Source organism: Drosophila pseudoobscura, chromosome 4 (genome assembly GCF_009870125.1).
Source record: "Drosophila pseudoobscura strain MV-25-SWS-2005 chromosome 4, UCI_Dpse_MV25, whole genome shotgun sequence".
NCBI lineage: Eukaryota > Metazoa > Arthropoda > Insecta > Diptera > Drosophilidae > Drosophila > Drosophila pseudoobscura.
The window spans coordinates 7337114-7352144 of record NC_046681.1 but is presented as its reverse complement, the minus strand read 5'-3'; the positions used below and the strand labels follow the sequence as shown (position 1 = coordinate 7352144).

Genomic DNA, 15031 nt, shown 5'->3' with positions numbered 1-15031 from the left:
AATGCTCGTGATTATGGTCGTTCATGGGATGGAGTTCCAGGCTAGTCCACTGTTCAGACTGAAGAGAAGTCCAGAAAAGAGTGGAGACTACACCTCCTTGTGGGCCTCCTCCTCTGGCGGTCATCGAGGTCATTATTCCACCCACATGTACAAATGAGATCTCGCTTTCTGGCATTCCCAGAATCCCTTTGCTGATTGATGGCTGATTTTTCTACCAAGGCAATATTTATCGCTTCGTACCTATCTGTTTCAGAGCTCAGGGTCTATTCGATTGTAGTCGTAAGGAAGTGTAAGACTTTCCAGTTTGATAAGCAAAGGGGATTCTTGCGAAGAGAATATTGCTAGGGATGCACCTCTCTTATAAGGTGGCCTATGATTTGCTCCTTTGTTTTCGGCAGAAATCACTCTGCCTGCCTTAGATCCCAGCTTTACTACGTTCAATCAGGTCAAATTTAATCAACTAAGGTTTCTACTATTCCTTTCTCTTTCGCACAGAGCACAAACAACCTCTCTCTCTCTCTCTCTCGTTCATCAAACTCTCTCTCTAGCTAGTTTGAACGCTGTTTCGATTACCCGCTCCTCGATCCTCGCTCCACATTACTCAAATCTGCGTTCCTAGTCGAGCATTCCCTCTCACCGCATTAGTGGTACTCCCGTTAAAGCCTTTCCCAGGCTCATTCGTTTACAGCCAAAGATAATACCCATTCCAGGGAGCTCTAAGAGATGAATTCTTGATCAATGAATATTTTATAATAATTACTTAACAAAGACTTTCCTTTCGGGAAAACTTTCCAATTGTTTATTTGCTTTTGTTGACATCCACAAACCTGCGTTTCACAGGCGGTAATTGTCCTTCCTGCCCCAAAATATCCAAGAACAAGCCATTAAATCCTAAATGAGGCAATATTAATGTGAAACTTTCAAATGTTCCGAGGGATAATGGCCATTAATTGAGCCATTGCACGCATGGGAGAGTTCCTTTGAAAGTTGGGGCGGGGCAGGGGGCACACTCCCATCGGTAATCCTTGATGTTGGGGTGTATATAAGACGGAGCTGTTGGGAGGTGGAAGCCAGTCCATTATGGTTCGTTACGTGCCGCGATTGGCCGACGGCCAGAGGGTGAGGCTGGCCTGGCCGTTGGCCCTGTTCCGCCTGAATCACATCTTCTGGCCGCTGGATCCCAGCACCGGCAAGTGGGGCCGGTACCTGGACCGGGCCCTGGCCGTGCTGGGCTGCCTGATCTTTGTGCAGCACAACGATGCGGAGCTGCGGTACCTGCGCGCGGAGGCGTCCAACCTGAACATGGACGCCTTTCTGACGGGCATGCCCACCTACCTGATACTGGTGGAGGCCCAGTTCCGCAGTCTGCACGTCCTGCTGCACTTCGAGGAGCTGCAGCGGTTCCTGCAGCGCTTCTACACCACGATTTACATCGATCCCCGGGCGGAGCCGGACATGTTCCGCCGCGTGGACGGGCAAATGCTCATCAATCGCCTGGTCTCGGCCATGTACGGAGCCGTCATCTCGGGCTACCTCATCTCGCCGGTCCTGTCGGTCATCAACAGGCGCAAGGACTTTCTGTACTCGATGGTGTTTCCCTTCGACACGGAGCCCCTGGCCGTGTTCGTGCCCCTGCTGCTGAGCAACGTCTGGGTGGGCATCGTCATCGATTCGATGATGTTTGGTGAGACGAGTTTGCTCTGCGAGCTGATTGTTCACCTCAACGGGCGCTACCTCCTGCTCAAAAGGGACTTGGAGGAGTCCATTCAGAGGATTTTGGCGGAGCGACGGCGTCCTCAGATGGCCAGACAGTTGAAGGAGCTGATCATCGCAACGCTGCGCCAGAACGTGGCGCTGAATCAGTTTGGGGAGCAGCTGGAGGCCCAGTACACGGTGAGAGTGTTCATCATGTTCGCCTTTGCAGCGGGCCTGCTCTGTGCGCTGTCCTTCAAGGCCTACACGGTGGGTGGGCACAAACCAGCTTAGAGTGGAGTTTACCATGTTCTACCCCCCACAGAACCCCATGGCCAACTATATCTATGCGATTTGGTTTGGGGCCAAGACTGTCGAGCTGCTGTCGCTGGGCCAGCTGGGTTCTAGCCTGGCCTACACGGTGAGCATTCCATTCCACATTTAAGCCCCTCGGTGATCTGTGCCTTGATACTCCTCCCAACCGACAGACGGACTCCCTCGGCTCCATGTACTATCACACGCACTGGGAGCAGGTCCTCGAGCAGTCCAGCAATCCCCTGGAGACCCTGCGCCTGCTGCGGCTCATCCAACTGGCCATCGAGATGAACAGCCGGCCCTTCTACGTGACGGGTCTGAAGTACTTTCGCGTCAGCCTCCAGGCGGGCCTGAAGGTGCGTGCCATCGCCATAGTGCCATTCATCGCGTGTCATTTTTCCCCCCATTTCCCCCTTCGCAGATACTGCAGGCCTCCTTCTCCTACTTCACGTTCCTCACCTCGATGCAGCGTCGACAATTGAGCAATTAAATAATTCACAATTTTTAATGGAGCTCCCGGCTCCCGGCTGGCGCCTCTAGTCCGTCGCTACAAATGATTGCATATTAAAAGTCAATTATTGGTGAATTAATTTTAATTAAATTAAATTGATAAAAGGCGCTGGCTCACACGCATCATTGACTTTTGCTTCTTTGGCTCTCTCTCTCTGTGTGTGTGTGTGTGTGTGGGGTGGGGAGGGGAGGCGCCCCTGGGAGCATGCAATAAAATATTCATGATTTCTGTGCAGCAAAAACTTGCAAAAAGTTAATAAAACTTTTGCCTGTGCCTCTGTCTGGGCCTCCGCATGTGCCTCCGTCTGGGCCTCCGTCTGGGCCTCCTCCTGTGCCTCCTCCTCTCCCTCTGCCTCTTTGGGTAATGAAATTAGAATACCCTTCAAGAAAAAATCCCCAAATTTTCAGCATTCCCTGTTTTTGCATCTCTTCAAATGATCAGTGGCCATTAAGTACGGATTAGAGACAGAATCAGAGTCGGAGTCGCAGTCTCGCCGTGGGCCATAAATCTTCAACTTCTGTGCGGCTCCTCCGCCATGTTTCAATTTCCTTTTGGCAGGAACATTTTTGGTAAATTAATCCATTAAAGTTCCGCCATGAAAATGCACAAAACTTTTCGCATAAAAACACTGTGCATCTCTCTCTCTCCCTCTCCCGCTCTATCGCATTGCCATAACTCCATCGGAGCAGGAAGTCGAACTTCGACAGGCGTCGCCTCGCCTCGCGCTCATTGATAATTAGACTCCGACTCCGACTCGATGGTGGGGCTGCGAGCCGCCCCATTAGCCAATTTGTACTTCATTAGCGGCTTGTTGTTCCCACCGAGTCATTGGCAATGGCTAATGAGTTCTTATATACCCTTGACTGGATGTGAGCGAAAGGGCCATCTAAGACCAGCATTTGAGGCACAGATCTGAGCAGAACCGAACCCGTGTGTGAAGGAACTAATTTGAATGATTAAAGCAGTAAATATATGGGAGTTTTTAGGCCAGTTATGGGGGGTTTTTGTGGGGTATTATAGTAGTGGTATATGGAATATGTATAGTATAGTATAGTATAGAGTATAGTATTTTAAAGCAAAGATTTGGCTGTGGTTTAAGCCACTAGATTCATTTAGAGGCCCCGATACCTATAGCCCCATTCATTGTTTATACCTTTAACGTTTTTAAAACTATTTATTGGTCTTATATAATAACACAAATAATAATAAAAATACATAAATAATAATAATAAAAATATATAAATATTTATATTAAAAAGAAATAAATGTTAATATTAAAGAAAATAATAATAATAATAATAAATATAATTATTATAAGTTCTTTAATAACACAACTCAACAAACATTTTTTTTTTTAAGATTTTGGGCTATTTTTTTGTTTTTTTTTTTTATGGACCAGCATATTCTTGAGCAGTATTTTTAGGTATGTATAAAAAGCGGAAATTTTAGATTTGGTCAAACGACTGCAACTTAAAATTGTATCCATAGATTTTTACAAACAATACCTCAAAAGACTTGGACATTATGTACCTCTATCAAAAATATACAAAAATGCCAGGGAAATATCTATTTGTACTTTTAGCGAGTTTTCAAAGTTCAAAATTTCATTGAAAAATAACACCAAAAATTTGCAATATAAAAAACTAAAATTTTCTATACATGCTTATGTAAAAAATAGTATGCACTACTATACTAGTATTTAGCTGGAACTTAGTATATTTTACCATAAAAACCGATACCCGTCTTCCGATTTCGCACGACTTTGGACCGATTTGGAGACTGTGGCTCCAGTTACAGCTCGATTGGGGCTTCTGATATGTTAATACGCACTGACTGGCAGCTCTTTATGATACTGTAGTGCTTAATTAGAACCGACAGACACCGCGTCTGCCCTGCACTCGCAGGATCTGCCCTTATCGGTCCCTCGGGCTTTGCTGAACTTTCGAGCTAACCGCTGAAAAATTTTATATATTTATGCTCGTGTTGCCAACTGAAGCTAAAAGCAAATGCACAAACGGAAGGGGTGAGAAGAGAGGGGTGGCTAAGGGGGGAATGTAGCGAATGTAGGAAAAGTTTTTAGCTTGTAATTATCATTAGCGATATTGTGTCTAAACTTTTGAAGCCGCGTATGAAGCAACACAAGGGGAATGACATGGAATGGAACGGGGTGGAATGGGCTGGAAGAGAGCTTTTCACACCCCGAGAACTTTAACTTGGTTCAACTTTGATTTGAATGCCTCGATGGGCGAGGGGGGGGGGAGGCGGGGGGTTTGGTGCTAAATCAATTACACAAAAAGAAAGAAACTTGTTAATTGACAGATAAAGGAGGAGCACTTCCTTTATTCGTTTCGTGTCATGCCACGTACTCGACGGGGCACGCCTAATTAATTTTAAATGCACTTTAAAAGTCTCCTCCCACGGGCAGGACTGGGCCACGGCTTTAAGCCAACTTTCGCCCTGTCCGCAAAAAGTGAAAATGGACTAGACCAAAAAAGGCGCTAAGGAAGAAATACCTGGAAGAGAGCTCATTCATGTGTGACTGCATTTGTCAGTGCCTGGCTGTGGCTCCTGTCGCTGCCTCTTGGCCCGGTCTGAGCCGGGCCGTGCCGTGCCGTGCCGTGAGTTGTGTGTGTAATTATGTCTGAGATTATGCCCACAGTCATGGCGGTGCTTCTTCTGCTACAGCTGTCTGTCTTTAATATGGCACCGCAGCCCTCATCCTGTGGCATGTCCCATGCCATCGCCTTGCCACCCCTCCTCCCTGTCGACAACGTCAAAAGTTTCTGTGGCTGTGGCTGTGTCCCTGCCCTGCCCTGCCTCACTCCCCGTCTCCCCGAATCGCTGATGTGTTGGCATTTGCTTTTGCTTTTACTCGCTGGCTGCTTTAAGTGGAGGTCTTGAGATATTTTTCAGGGCTTGCCTTCGCCACGCCGTTCGTATGCAGTGCTTCTTCTGCCACACACTGACAGAAAACACTAGCTAAATTGTAGATAAGAAGGGTAATTCTAAACATAGATTTAAATATACATAGAACGATATAAACAAGGAAGTTTCAAGATCAAAAACAGTCGAACTTCTCTATTACGAACTTCCGTGTACTAAAGTTTTCTATATAAAGACTTTATTTATTTTATATTACGAATTAACCGTATAATTAATTACCCTCCAGATTCGCTATATGAAAGTTTAACTGTATTTTGATAATATGCATATGTCGAAGCCTGGTTAGCGTTTGAGCGGCTTGATTTTCCTCAACCAGTTTATCCATAAATATCCGATATAGCACCGCAAGTCGCAAGCGTTTCGCAGGACATCTTTCTGCATCAAAATAATCCAATTAAGACTTAATTCCGCTCTTCACATGTGATCTTCTCGCTCTCACTTATCTTTCCTTTTCAACCATCTCTCCTTCTTCTATTACACAACAACACCAACACAACTGCCATGTTCATTTGAGACGCGCTCTCGCTCTCAGACTCACGGACTATGCTCTCAGCAACATTGTGTCTAAGCAACATGTATCGAAGCAGCTTTCGTTCCAGATAATGTTTATTGAATATCGTTTGCCTATTTCATAGCAAAATAGCAACATTATTTCTGCATCACCGACACATATGTATACACATATATGTACATGTGTATATGTTGCTGCCCAATGAGCATACATGTATACATATGTATGCATATACACATGTACCTCAAGATATATAGTGGCGGACAGTGAAATGTGGACACTCATGTAGATTCATCGCTGTAGATTCGCGATATAAATATAAAATAATATAATATAATATACAATAATAATAATTAAATAATAATATAAAATAATAATAATAAAATAATAATAATAAAATAATAATACAAAATAATAATAATAAAGAAAAAAAATATATAAAGTTAAAATATATTTATAATTCGCAATATAATATATAAATATATAAAATTACAATTACATATATGATAATAATTAATTAATTATTAATATTAATATTTTTATATGAAATATAAACCATTAATTAATTAATAATTAATTCATTATTAATATTAATATTTGTATATGCAATATTAACCAATTTTTTTTTAAATGGTTTCCCTGAATATATTTATCTTCAAATTAAAAAAAATTAAGTTCAATGCTTTCGGTGAGTAAATATTTTTAAAATATTTGAAATTAAATTCTTAATTTGTTATATTGCTGTAAAAGTAATTAGCAGCAGTGTATAAAATGTATTCACTTTCGGTTGCATCTGTATATTTTAATTTTATATATTATTTTTATTTAGATTTTATTTATTATTTTATTTATATAATATATTAGCTTTATTTGGGAATATATGTATGTATTTATTCAAGCCTGCTTGCTTCGTTGCAGTGTACTCCTGCTTAAGTATTCTCATATTCCTGTTGTTGTTGTTGTTGTTGTTGCTGCTGGTGGGAATTCGGCTTTTGCCTTGGCTCGTAAAGTCGCAGGAAGTTATTATCCTAAAAACTTTACCCCTGAGGGCAATACAAACAAAGGCGTAGCAGGGCAACAAAGCGCAGCATTCATGTCTGACTATGAAATGGCTATGGCTGCACTCGCCCAGACCCCGCCTCCCCCCCCACCACACACACACACATGCGTCTGCTCTTCTATGCATGAAAACAGAATGTCATAAAATTAGAACGATCATAAGCAGGGGCGGGGGGCGGGGCGGGGAGACAGGCCAAGGCACCAAAGAAAGGACCAAGGAAAGGAAAAGAAAAGCTAGCCGAGGCAGCTGACTTTTTTACAGCTCTTGGCGAAAAGTTGATGGCCAGGCGTCCTAGTGCCCGCCTTAACCCATTAAATCCTCTTTATTATTCCAGCAATATTTTCATAAAATAAAAACCAAAGAAATCCCCAAGACAGTCTCGCTGGAAAGAGTGATAATCGCACTGGGCCAGAGCTTTAATTGAGTTGAGTGCCGAAGCGGGAAAGGATGGGCAGGGACAAAGGCTCCCAAAGCATTTCAGGGGGGGCAGATATACATATATACCACATCAAAGACTCCTCTAAAGATCACAAGATCAAGCTAAAAACCTTCTATTTTGCTAGGGAATAGCGTAAGGAGGGACCCCAAAACAGAAGCTATTCCCCATAAAGCCCTTTCGCACTTTCCATTCACTTTGTTTAAGCAGATATTCGATCAGGGCCCGCTTAATGTCCCCGAGCATAGCCGCTAATGCAGTCCTACTTGCCACAAGCCGCACAGATAAGGTGGATGTCGCTGCAGGCCCCAGGAACCGCTCCCTGACCGTCCCTGGCCCTCCCTGGCAGACGATATTAGCCCATCTTTAGATGCAGCTAAAAAACTGAATGCATTGCTTGCATAAATTAAATGTTTACGACTTCCGTTCGGTGTTTGCAGGTAGCCCCCAGCTCTGGCCGGGTGGGGCTTTGTGCCATTAAAAAACCAAATATATGTACGACTACATGCGGGTCCTTGTGTGGCAGATAGTTGGTCCTGGGATTACGAGCCATGGCTGAGGAAGCTCTCGACTGGCTGGTAGCTGGCTGTCTGTCTGGCTGGCTGGCTTGTTGGTTAGTTGCCCAGCGCGCTAATTTTTAATTACGACCACTAAATATTCAATTTTTAGTTGCCGGCAAAGGTAAAGGCAAAGGCAAACACTTCCTCTAGCACGGCTAGAGCTCTTTTTGTTTTGTGGATTAACGGCGCCCGCAGGAGGCCGGGGAGGAGGAGATTCTTGTTTCCTGTCAAGTGCCACAACTCGTTGGAATTGCAAATGTGGCGATTACTTGGAGATGGGATGCGGTTGCCCTTAGTTTCCTCTGCAGTACATGCGGTTTAGCTTCCGCACATCCTTTGCGCTCAGGCCCTTGGCCTGGCCAATCCGCACGCCCCTCCGAAGCGGCACTATCGTCGGCAGGCCGTTCCTGGAGAATGCGTACTCCCCGTAGTGCATGAGGCTTTCGTAGTCGTAGCCCAGGCCAAAGTCTGTCATTTGTGGGTCCTGGCCGATCCCGAGCAGTCGGAAGTTGTGCTCGTAGCCGGGCTTCAGGTTCTCCGGGTGGATCTTCACGTACTGATCGCGCCGCGGGTCGCAGTGCGTGTGGAACAGCCCCAGGGCGTGGAGTATCTCGTGCTGAATCGTGCCGCTGGTCATGCACCGCTCGCCGAGGTTGAGGAGCTGCTGCTGCCTGCCCAGGAAGCCCACGTACGACCAGCAGCCGGCCTCCTTCCGCTGTATGACCACCTGCGGCTCCTGGGCATTCCGAGTCCTGCGAAATCGCACACAGGTTTGGGAGGCTATCGCCGCCATGGCTTTTTCGATTAGATCGGTGTCCCGGCTAGCTGTAAAAGCAAGGAGTCCTACAGGAGCTGTCAGGGAACACGCTGGGATACATACACAGGCCTTCACCGAAGCTGTAGACGAGGGTGCCACCCTTCCAGTAGTATCCCGACCAGGAAAGGGCTATGCGAGCGCCTCCATTCAGATACTGGATCTGCTCTGCGGTGAGTCGCATGTCATCCTCCTCGAATGTGCTCGCAGGACGGGCATGGACTCCATGGAGGCCAATCGCGAGAAGCAATCCCAAAGTCACAAGCATTTTCGAACTGGCGCCTGACTATGCAATGTCTGGGTTTTTATAGGGATTGGGAACAGATAACCGCGGCAAGACTTTTTATTTAATTTCATTTAGGAGCCAAAAGACTCGCGGGCCATTGACTGGGGAACTCGAAGATTTCGTGGGGCACCTAAACCCTGTACCTGAACCCCTGCGGAATTCCGAGTCATGTGTGAAAGACCGATAAGCTTCTAGCAGTTCCACGACCCATAGATCTTTCTCGCTTGCGTTTCGTTGCGAAGGAAACTCCATATTTGAGGCAGAATATTGCAGAATAAACGCCTCTCGATTTCAATTGATACCCAGGGAACACCACGGGGAACCATGGCGATCCCATGGGTTCACTCTAGACCTCTAGGACTTTGATTGATTCTGACAAATGGCATGGAAAGATCTTTAAAGAAAAGTCTGGACACTTGAGTTGAGTTTAGTTGTAAATTGGAACTAAATTTTATTCTGGAAATCCATGGTCTTAAATAGGATCTAACACTGTGGTATGTGGCCACCATTTTGTGTTCTCATATGATCGCTAAAAACATGGAAAGAGGTGGCACAATCGTGTTACTTTGAGACTATATTGGATTAGGGTTTCTCCAGTTTTGTTTTGTTGTCGTGTTTACAGATCTCCGCTAACACCCGAGCGGGTTCTAAATTGTCTACTTAAGGGACTTTCATCTATTCAACTTAGAGTTGGGGTGCACATTAATGTGTTTATGTTTGGACAGGTATCTGCTTCTCAAAAGAAGAGGCCTTCATAGAAACAGGACAGACAGAAAGTAGAGAGGATAGTAGGACAGTATCTCCAAATATCTCCATACAATACCATTCATCATATATCTGAATATACCACAAATATAACCATTTATATCATGCCAAAGATTGCTTTCGTCGAAACTTTCTCTCCAAACTCCCCTCCCCAAAGGGCAGAAGGGTATATGATACTCCTGGCTTGCCTTATCAGTCATGCCTCCGAACAAGTAGTAGCATTCGTAAGTCACCAGATAAGAGCAATAATTGGAGCTGCCCGCCCACGTGTATTCGATAAACCCAGCGATTAGATACCCACCTTGCAGTCACCTTTGGTCGCGCCGTCATAAAAGCCATATAGATTAAGCCCTTGTCGAACACCTTTGCGGAAGGCTGTCCGGCCAGTAGTAGATTTGGAAGTCCAGCGGAAGACATGCACGGCCCACTAATACTTTCCCTGGTGCTGTTGCTGTCCAGGAGCATTCGAGGGGCACCCGTAGAGCGCCTGGAGACAGATCCCGAGCTGACGGGCGGCTACATTGAGGGGGATATGGTGCCAGACGGGGCGCAGAGGAACATTTGGCGGAATGAAACCTACCGCTGGCCCAATCGCATTGTCTACTACCACATCAATAGCTACATTGGTAAGACGCAGATCGTTTTACGAGATACCATAGCTAACTAAAGCGATCCCCGCACAGATCAAGAGCATCGGAACCAGATTGTGAGGGCCATACAGAAGATCGAGTCCGTCTCCTGCCTCACCTTCCGGGAGGCCAGCACCGACCAGAAGTACTACGTGAACGTGACGTCGGAAGAGGGCGGCTGCTACTCGTACATTGGCCACCTCGATCGCGTCCAGCAGCTGAATCTGCAGCCCTACGAAGTGGGCACCGGCTGCTTCCGGCTCTACACCATCGTGCACGAGTTCCTGCACGCCCTGGGCTTCTTCCACCAGCAGAGCGCCGCCAACCGGGACGAGTACGTGCGGATCGTCGAGGAGAACATCACCGAGGGCATGGAGTTCAACTTCGATAAGTATAGCGCGGAGATGGTCAACGACTTCGACGCGGAGTACGACTACGGCAGCGTCATGCACTACGGCCCTCTGGCCTTCTCCAAGAACAACGAGAGCACCATAGTGCCGCTGCAGGAGGGCATGCAAGAGGTCATAGGCCAGCGCCTGCAGCTGAGCCAGACGGACATCGATAAGCTGAACGCCATGTACAGGTGTCCCAAATGAGATGGAGCCGAGGCCGGCATTGGGGCGGAGGCTGGTTGCCTTTCATATTCCGCTAACGATGATAAATGTACGTCTCCTCCCGCACGGAATTGCAATCTGTTTATTGTGTTGACAAATTCAATTAAGTGTCTGAACGTCGCTGTCAAGCCTTAGGCGCGAAAATGGAGCTCAGTAAACGATTGTGATTGGGGTGGGGGGCTGGCAGGGGTGCAAAGGGGGTGGGGATGTAATTTTCGGCCTGAATGAAAGCGATATTAAGGCAGCACCTCCGAGAAGATGGATGGATCCCAGGAGCAGACTGGAACGGGCTTAAACGATTCTACTCTATGGTAATTTTTGGAGGGAAGCAGGAGGCCTCCATCTGTGTGTTAGAAAGCTCGTATGGCCTTTAGGTATTCCGAAGAAGACTCCGTGTTCGTGTTATGGGTAGCTCTTGGTTCGGCAAAGGGACTGGGACACTGCTAGAGCATTCTCTTATAAGCCTACCTTCATGGCACCATCTTGGGATATGTTATGGGGCATCACCTCTCGGGATTATGGACTCCCTAAACTCTTTTGGGGCGGATGTACTTTGCGGTACCCTCTAGACCCTCCCGTACTTTTCGGCCTCGCCGCTTACCCTTCGCCCCGAAACAACCATTCATTATAGTCCCCTCTGCCATATCCTAAGTATACCCCAACATATCTCTCAATATTATGGTCTTTAATATTTATTTCTACATTCATAATTCTGCTGTATTTATCGCTAGTTTTTGGTATTATCCCAATCCATTAGAAGCATAAATAAAGCCTACCTAAAAGTATGCCTCAAACCCCGAAAAAAAACCCATAAAATCTTTTATGTATCTGCAGAAATCGAGGACTAACGACCCACAGAAAACAACAACTAGTGAAATGGAAATACCTTAAATACCTGGAAGATTGCGTATCTAAGCCCATATTTTGCGGTCCACATCCAACGATTAGATAGCTCTTAGCGGTCACTTCGGGCTGTAAAAACTTTATGCCGGCGAACACCACACCATAAATTAGCCAATACCCATAAAGACTACTTCGAAGCCATGTCGGGGGCCAGCGGCAATAGTTTCTTGGCACTCGTCAAGCCAGCAATATGAAGGGTCTGGCTCTAGCTTTTCTGCTGCTCCTGGCCGGCAGCTGCCTGGCTGCCCCGGCGCCCAGGGAGCGAACGGAAACCGATCCCGAGCTAAGCGCAGGCTATCTGGAGGGGGACATGGTGCCCAGTCCCGGGGCCAGGAACGGACTGCGCAACGAGACGTACCGCTGGCCCGATCGCATCGTCTACTACTACATCAATAGGGATATCGGTGAGGCCTCCCAGAGGGGTGTACTAGCAGAATACTCAACCGAAATTCGAATCTCCAAATTAGATACCGATCATCGCAACCACATACTGCGCGGCATTCGGATCCTCGAGCAGAACTCCTGCCTGGTGTTCAAGGAGGCCACCACCGACCAGGAATACTACGTGAACGTCACCTCCGAGGCCGGTGGCTGCTACTCGTACGTGGGCCATCTGAACCGGGTCCAGCAGCTGAATCTGCAAAACTATGCCCTGGATACGGGCTGCTTCCGGCTCGGCACCATCGTGCACGAGTTCCTGCACGCCCTGGGCTTCTACCACCAGCAGAGCACTTGGGATCGCGACGAGTACGTGCGCATCGCCGAGGAGAACATTATCGAGGGCACGGAGAACAACTTCAACAAGTACGACAGCGACACCGTCGAGGACTACGGCGAGCCGTACGACTACGCCAGTGTCCTGCACTACACGGCCTATGCCTTCTCCAAGAACGGAGAGATGACCATCGTACCCCTGCAGGAGGGCGCCGAGGAGGTGATGGGACAGCGTCTGCAAATGTCCCAGTCGGATATCAACAAACTAAATGTCATGTACAAGTGCCCCAGACAGGTCTAAGCAGGAGTCAAAGCAGGTTCCTCTTTGATAGAAATTAAAGATCTGATAAATAATACTCGTATGTCAGCGGGAAGTTCTTGATCTCCCAGTGCAAGTCTAGATCTGGTTAGTAGATATGATATCCAAAGGGAAGGGTAAATCGTACGATTTTCCAGGTTCCCGGTTTATGCATCGTAAGACTCCTCCTTGTCGATGGCAGACAACATTTATTCAAGACCTTACTAACATTAAAAAAAGTAGGCCTATTCATTGGACGAGTGATTTTTTCAAGTTTGGAACTAAAAGAAGGTCGCACTGGGCCAAATCTGGAGAAAACGGTGGATGAGGCAGCAGTTCGTAGTGCAATTCGACCTATTCGGCCGTGGCGATAGCGGAGGTGTGAGCCAGTGTGTTGTCATGGTGGTAGAGCACTTTTTTCTGCGCCAAATGGGGACGTTTTTATCTGCAAGTCGTCGTCGAATCGGCCCAATAATGCCCCTTGTCCAGGTAGTCGATGTTCGCCGGTTAAATACCACTGTTTCGAGTGTTCCTTGGTCTCTGGCGTGTACCAGTGGATCCATGTTTTATGTAAGCATGTCCCAAGGACATCAAAACACAGTGAAACCGGCTTAAGTGTGCCTCTGTCTAAGCCTCTGCCAATCTACGACTGTGTCATAGCAAACGAGAGAGAACAGAGAGACACACCACTCGTTGAAGAAACAACGAGTAGCAAGTGGGCAGGGCGGCCTGCAGTCGCTGTCGGTCTGCTATTAGAGCCCTATTGAAATCGGGAAATGTGCATAGAGCATGCATGGAGAAATGTATCCATGAGCATGACGAATAAAGTAATGAAGGGCGAGTGTCAAGTGTGGAAGTGGCTTTCGCTACAGTTTGAGTTTCGGCCCCGAGATGAACACGTTCGCCCTGGCGCTGACTTTGCTGCTGGCCAAAATCTCTTGGAGCTTCTACCTAGGGAACTGGCGAGCAGATCCCGAACTCCTGCCGAGTCGTTTCCAGGGCGACATCTTGAGGAGACCCGGAAAAACGAACTGGTGGAGAAATGTGATAACAAACGAAAGCTATCACTGGCCAAACCGCACTGTCCTGTACTTTATCGAAGAGGGAACATTTGGTAAGCCAACAGGATGTCTCAGTAATAATATATAATGCTTTCTGCGTAGACAAACCCCACCTGCAGTATGTGGAGCGGGCAATGCGCATCATAGAGAACGGATCCTGCGTGAAATTCAAGAAAGCCTCCAGGGATGACAAATATTTTGTCAATATAACATCGCACGATACCGGCTGCTATTGCGAGATAATCGGCTGGAGAAACGATCGCATAAAGGTGAATCTGCAGCTGGATTCTTTGGACTCGGGCTGCTTTCGCATGGGCTCCCTCAAGCACGAGCTCCTGCATGTGCTGGGCTTCGAGCACCAGCACGTGGCCCAGGACCGCGACGAATACGTGCAGATCATGTGGGAAAACATACATCCGGACCATGAAATCAACTTCTGGAACAACGAGACCGAGATCGGCTGGAACAACTACGGCGAGACCTACGACTACGGCAGCGTGATGCACTACATGGAAAATGCCTTTGCCAAGGACGCATCGAAGCCGACGATTGTGGCCCTCAAGAAGGGGGCCTCCAAAATGGGTCAGCGCCGGGGAATGAGCAAAACAGATCTTCGCAAACTGAACAAAATGTACCAGTGTCCGGGCTACGAAACCACGGAGCCTACTGAAGAACCTGACGCGGAAAATATAACTTCAAGTGCTCAATATACCTCTGAAGACTAATCGCCCCTACAGTCCATTTTATTCAGCAGTTTGTTATTACATTTCCCTGTTTCCAAAGAGCCTCTAACGATATTTATGGTAATATATGTGATTGGGATTAGCCGTGAACCACGTACGGCCGTTTCGGAGCGGAGATATCTAATGTTATGTACAGAATTAAAATTTCATGGCCCACACTCTGCTGAAGGCATGGC

General features: G+C 47.0%; 5 protein-coding genes across 5 annotated transcripts; 4 read left to right on the top strand and 1 right to left on the bottom strand.

The window, feature by feature from the left end:
- The first annotated feature begins 1080 nt into the window (after positions 1 to 1080).
- On the top strand, positions 1081 to 2497 carry Or35a (Odorant receptor 35a). Its single transcript, XM_002133049.3, has 4 exons — positions 1081 to 1962; positions 2018 to 2113; positions 2181 to 2363; positions 2429 to 2497. Exons 1-4 carry the CDS (start codon positions 1081 to 1083, stop codon positions 2495 to 2497), a joined length of 1230 nt encoding a protein of 409 aa, XP_002133085.2.
- A 5017-nt stretch (positions 2498 to 7514) lies between these two features.
- LOC4816346 (seminal metalloprotease 1) lies at positions 7515 to 10310 on the bottom strand. Its single transcript, XM_033379726.1, has 2 exons — positions 10206 to 10310; positions 7515 to 8974 (listed from the first exon to the last, which is right to left on the bottom strand). Exons 1-2 carry the CDS (start codon positions 10308 to 10310, stop codon positions 8321 to 8323), a joined length of 759 nt encoding a protein of 252 aa, XP_033235617.1. The 3' UTR covers positions 7515 to 8320.
- Positions 10269 to 11284, top strand: LOC4816542 (seminal metalloprotease 1). Its single transcript, XM_001355973.4, has 2 exons — positions 10269 to 10519; positions 10577 to 11284. The coding sequence occupies exons 1-2, from the start codon at positions 10309 to 10311 to the stop codon at positions 11116 to 11118; spliced, it is 753 nt and encodes a 250-aa protein (XP_001356009.2). The 5' UTR covers positions 10269 to 10308; the 3' UTR covers positions 11119 to 11284.
- Positions 11285 to 12180: 896 nt separating this feature from the next.
- Positions 12181 to 13109, top strand: LOC4816280 (seminal metalloprotease 1). The gene is made up of 2 exons (XM_001355974.4): positions 12181 to 12443; positions 12507 to 13109. The coding sequence occupies exons 1-2, from the start codon at positions 12230 to 12232 to the stop codon at positions 13052 to 13054; spliced, it is 762 nt and encodes a 253-aa protein (XP_001356010.3). The 5' UTR covers positions 12181 to 12229; the 3' UTR covers positions 13055 to 13109.
- Positions 13110 to 13917: 808 nt separating this feature from the next.
- Positions 13918 to 14876, top strand: LOC4816623 (seminal metalloprotease 1-like). The gene is made up of 2 exons (XM_001355972.4): positions 13918 to 14165; positions 14215 to 14876. The coding sequence occupies exons 1-2, from the start codon at positions 13943 to 13945 to the stop codon at positions 14835 to 14837; spliced, it is 846 nt and encodes a 281-aa protein (XP_001356008.3). The 5' UTR covers positions 13918 to 13942; the 3' UTR covers positions 14838 to 14876.
- The last annotated feature ends 155 nt before the right edge of the window (positions 14877 to 15031 follow it).